Raw genomic sequence first — 5,705 nt, forward strand, 5'->3', positions numbered from 1 at the left:
AACTGTATTTTTTTTTAAATATTTGAATTATTAATATTGGTAGAACAGTTGACGCGATATTTCAATTCCCAATGTGCCTTAGCACCGCACACTAATCTTAAAAAAATAATGTTATAAACTATATTTTATATAAGTTGTCCAGTAGTAGTTTTAAACTATGATTTAACACTATTTCGCTTATGCAATTCTGGCTCTAAATCCGCAAGACGTGGTACCAAGACCGCGAAATTAACCACTAAAAATTAAATATTCACACCTAATTAAAACTACACTATCACAGCGCAGCGTAATATCATGCGCCTAAGTAACATATTATAATAAAATGGAAATGAATTTTAGTATTGTCGGGTGTGCAAAGTTTGAAACATAAATTTTGAATTAAACAGGCTAAAACAGCTAGGCATCGTACGGTGTGTACATGACATAAAACTGCCGAGGCTGAGTGGTGTGCTCAAAGACGATGTGGAGTTGATAAAAAAAATATTCAGCTATATTATTAATTCATTTTAAAATATTCAGCGAATGCGACTTTTATGTATTAATAAAAATGTAAACAATAAACCGGATAATCCATAAAGCCTTTACGTGCTAAAACACGTATAATATGTTGAATAAAAATCTACTACATATATCAGTATCTACCGCAAAATGGAGCATAAATGATATAGGCTCCAAATTCTCACAAGATAACTTGATCTTATTCAATTGTGGGTTGTTATTACTGTGCGTGTACAGAGATAACAACGTAACAACTATACTTCTATAGTACTAAGATATTATCAATATATATTTAAATGTTTTTTTTTTTTTGCTAACGGTACAAAATATTCTAACAAACGAAAATATGTCAGCACTTTAATATTATATCCATTACTTGCATAATAGTTTAATATCAGCCATATAATGCCTACCATTATTCTATAAAATTTGTCATAGTTTTTTTGGAAAAGATTTTTTTTATTCGATTCGTGCGTTGTACTTGAATGAAAGACAACGCTACGACCTTATGCATGGAGACAACAACCTTCTTGAGACATCTCTTTTTGTCTTGTGTGATAGAGTCACAAGCTTATGATGGTAATAATTCCGAGGACTTTTTATATACACACACAGTTGTTACAAACGAATAATGAAAACGTTACTACAATAAAATCCCATATTTAAAATTAGAATAAAAACATTCGTAACTTTTAACCATAACAATTGTTGTAAAATGATCTAAATACTTAAAATAATAAAATAAAATTAAACATAAAACACACTACTCAAGTTGAAACTTTACAACAGTGGTTTATAACTTAGTCTAGTCTGCTAGCAATCAGGTTCAAGATTTATGTAATGTACGACCGAGATAAAAAGAAAATCTACCATCACTATAAGCGTGTTAACATAAATTAAATACTATATCCTTTTGGAAAGATTGCGGCTTCAAACCCTGGCCAGCACCACTGAAATTTCATGTGAGGAAACCTGCACGTGTCGGTGAAAATCTACCATATGTGTATTCCATCAACCCGCATTGAAACGTTGGTGTAATGAATTCCAAAACTTTCTTCCCAAAAGGAGAGGAGACCTTAGCCTAGCAGTAAGTTATGGACAGGCTGTTACTTTATTATTTTTTTTTACTTTATATCTTGTAATATTATATTATAGATAGTCCTTTCGGCTGGGCTTACTTGATTATTGTAAGGCTGATATATACAGGTGGACATACGAGTATTTAGGTGAAGAAAATATTAATTATACAACATTAAAGCTAAGGACATTCTTGATCAGAGTTTAGTCTGTAAATTTTGAATCACAACTAAAATTCAAAATCCAATGCATTATGCGATTTGGATTAAACATGAATATAGCATCGGAGCGTGATGTTTTAAAATACATGATTATAATACTTCTTTTTAAGTAATGATAATGTAAAAAAAAACTTTTGTCTACATATTATGAATTTGTAATCAAAGTGAAATCGTAAGCAATACAAGTATAATCCATTTAAAACCTGTTTACCAAGTGCGCTGAACTTGCAAGTTCACCGGTAAAACTATCCTGAAACTCAGTTTTTCCCACGCGTCAATTTTCCGCGCGATAACCCCACGATTCGGTACTAATTTAAAACTTCCCCGTGCACCAACCGGACCATTACTCCTGCTCTAAGCAAGCTAATGTTTAAATTTATTGCTTGCCGTGTATTTTTGTTAGAGTAGAAATAAAAATTATTAGAGTTAAAATCTACTTTTTATTGGATGTATCGTGCAAGACTTTTTAAGTAAAATGCTTCATCTCGATGAATACCAAAGCTTTATTTTTTTATTTTATACTTCTAACAACTACAAAAACAGTATTGCGAATTGCAAATGAACTTAAAAAATTCTCGAAAATAATTTATGAATAATTTATATTTTTGAAATAAAAATCATATTTAACCCCGTATTATAAATAAAATAATTTACATTTACGTGTAAAAAATTGAATCTCCTATTAAGCACAAAAATAGCTAGAGAAGAAATAAGAAAAAATTGAAAAGAAAAGCAATTAATATTACAAATTAAAACTTTATTACACGACAAAATTAAACAGCCTGAATAAAACCTAGCTTCTTATATAAAATCACCTCCCACCTTTTCAGCTTCGCTATTGGCGCGTCGACGTCCACTCGCTTACTTTTCTTATATTTCCTGAAGAATTCACCGTCAACTTTCACCCTCTGGTCACAACTATCCCGCGATTTCAAGTCTGTGATCGGATCTGATTCGATTTGATTTCGGGAACGGGGATAGAAGAGCCAACGCTTCGACCCCAGACCGTCACGCTTAAGAATTTCTTGAATACGATCTTGTCGCTTTTTTGTTGTTAAATATTTCGATTCGTTTTTTTTATGTTTGCTTGCTAGAATACAGAGAAATACATAAAATTATAAAGATTTTAATCAAAATTCGCATATGTTGATTTAAGATTTGTTACGAAGTGTAAATTGAAAACATGCAAACACCGATTTTAACGAATACAATATAAATAATTAATTAACACGAATCATTATCACGAAGTTTTCTGTATAACGGTTTAGTATTTTTTTGAAAATTGGGTTTGCCTTTTGTTATCATAAAATTTATGACAATAGATAATTCTACTTATAACTTATATCAGACGATGCACAACGTTTCGGAGAAGTTTTTAGTACATAATATCAATCCTTAATGGTCAAGCAGGTCAACGTTTGCCGATGGTTTGCTTGTGTTTTTATTTATATTATTAAATATATTTTCGTAACATAAAAAAGTATGCTTACGTGTCAGATACAAAACTCTAAATGCGTCTAAAAATCCCGGCTCTTTGAAGTTGATTTCTCTTTTACTTCCAGAATGGCTTCGAGAGCGGGATCTCGATCGGGACCGAGATTGGGAACGGGATTGAGATCCGCCCCTAGATCTCGTTCGCGACCTTGAGCGAGCTTTAGATGCACTTCTCGATCGTGAACGTTTCGTGTCTCGTCTGACTTTACGTTGTTTAGAGCGGCTGTTTCTAGAGACAAGAAATATACTGTGTATTAACAAACAGTGATCCCTATAGTGTCGCAACGTTATGAGCAAAAAAAAAATAAAAGCCAAAACAGAAGCAACTTGTTTCATTGAATAATTACTCGCACGAAGAAGACGTCACAAATCAACATGTTGTCTACCCTTATTAATTCATTCTTAATGGTGGAGTTTTATCTTCAAACTGAGCCTCGCTTTTAAATGGATTCGGGTTTTCGGCTTATCTTGCATTCTAAAATAACTAGCAATACCTATATTGTGTAGGGGCTGACTAGACTAGACTCAGATAATGCTTTGTCGTCTTCTATCAAATATAAAATCAATTATGTAAGAAAGAGATAAATCATTGTTTATCTGAGCAACGTTTATTAGTAATAATAATAATAATGTCCTCCAGACTGATTTCGGCCACGGCTGCCAATCTCAAGAGAGATTAGCCAGCTATGCAGGAGATATTATAGTGCACAAGTGTGTGCGCAAACACAGCTGCACTCTCTATTCCTTAACTCTCATAATCCGATGGGACGGCAATCCGACACGACCGGAAAGAGGTCAGGCGCAGGACCAACGGCTTTACGTGCTTTCCGAGGCACGGGTGTGTTCACACTTCCAACTTCCAGACTCCGGTCCGCTACTGAGAATTTTCTGACAGAAAAACCCAATAACTTTTTTATTGGGCCGACCTGGGAATTGAACCCAGGACCTCCGGGTCTGCGGCCTTATATCAAGCCACTAGACCAACGAGGCAGTACGTTTATTAGTAAGACCGTAGTATAAACTGATAAATGAACGACGACATTAAATTCTCTATAGCTATAATTTCATGTATTTTATGTATCGATGGGTTGTGTCGTGTTTGATTTGCTTGACCCTAGGCATTTGAATATTATTATATTGCTGTACTATATATTAATATATAAGTCGCTTATATTTATAAAGATAATTTTTATATTTATAAAATTATAGCAATTAAAAGTAAGTTTAATTATTAAACTTAAATATTTTATAAGGCAGTTATAAATTTATAATAAAAATATATCTACAATAATCCGTTTATAAAAGTAACTAATGAAATGTATGTACTGAGTTGTCTGTTGATTCGTTAAACTTTAAAATTATAAAATAAAAAAAAGATTATCAATACATTTGCTATAAGCCTATTTCAAGTGTCACTCACCAGTCAGACAAAAAAAAAACACCAAATATAGTGTAAACAGTCATTTACACTTAAGGACTTAGAACTACTATTAATTGACTTTACTCTCTTATCTTTATATATTTCAGTAATTAAATTTTTATTTGTATTATTTACATAAAGTTTACATTGATTTTGATGTTATACTTATGATCAGCATTCACCGTTTAACATCTCTTTCTCCATTTAGAGGTCCCAAGCCGTAATACTCCCCAAATCCATCACCATGGTCCGGGTATTCCATTTCTGGGGGACGTACTTGTGGAAAAGGATACGCATATGAAAAGCCTTCCATTAACACATTAATTATAAAATGCAAATGTTTTGCTAAAAATAAAGATTTTTTGTATATTATTATTAGTTTCTCGGCACTGTCAAATTTTGTTTTTAAATATCTGATACTTTTCTTGATTAAAAAAGATATAATTTTCTCGCAAGAAGTTTTTATACTTTTTGGTTGTAATTAGTTAGAATAATTATAAGATAGGACTGAATAAAAAATAATTAAATTAAAGCTTATATTATGAACAGATTCAAATTTATACGTACTCTATTATCCATTATGTCGATAATTTACTTCAATTCCAATGTTTCTTAGAATTTGCCTGGACGAGTAAGAGTGATTTTAAAAAGAACATTTTGAATGTGTTTCACTCAAAGTTCTGAATTTGTTTATTAATAAGAGTTAGTTGAATATATTAAAATATAAATTAGATAAGCAAATATTAAAAATAATGTTAAAATATTCAAAGGAGTTTTGGATCGATTATAAAACTTGTGCCGAATATTTAACGATTTATCATTCAAAATTGGAGTTAAATGTTCGAACCAATTGGGGACAAAAACAATAAATTTAAGATTTACGACACTTTATAATTGGAATCGATTCTGAGGCAAAAAGTGTTCGCGATTAACTTAGCGATTTGAAAGGAGGAAAAATCGAAAAGTAAGATAAATTAGGAATCGATGAATGCTTA

The 5,705-nt window shown here is 31.6% G+C and overlaps 1 protein-coding gene across 1 annotated transcript; it reads right to left on the reverse strand.

Moving 5' to 3' along the window:
* Positions 1–2,429: 2,429 nt before the first annotated feature.
* Positions 2,430–5,086, reverse strand: LOC126781245 (serine/arginine-rich splicing factor 4-like). Its single transcript, XM_050506137.1, has 3 exons — positions 4,893–5,086; positions 3,287–3,519; positions 2,430–2,886 (listed from the first exon to the last, which is right to left on the reverse strand). The coding sequence occupies exons 1-3, from the start codon at positions 5,021–5,023 to the stop codon at positions 2,570–2,572; spliced, it is 681 nt and encodes a 226-aa protein (XP_050362094.1). The 5' UTR covers positions 5,024–5,086; the 3' UTR covers positions 2,430–2,569.
* Positions 5,087–5,705: the final 619 nt, after the last annotated feature.

The sequence above is a fragment of the Nymphalis io genome, chromosome 3 (assembly GCF_905147045.1).
Source record: "Nymphalis io chromosome 3, ilAglIoxx1.1, whole genome shotgun sequence".
Classification (NCBI taxonomy): Eukaryota; Metazoa; Arthropoda; class Insecta; order Lepidoptera; family Nymphalidae; genus Nymphalis; species Nymphalis io.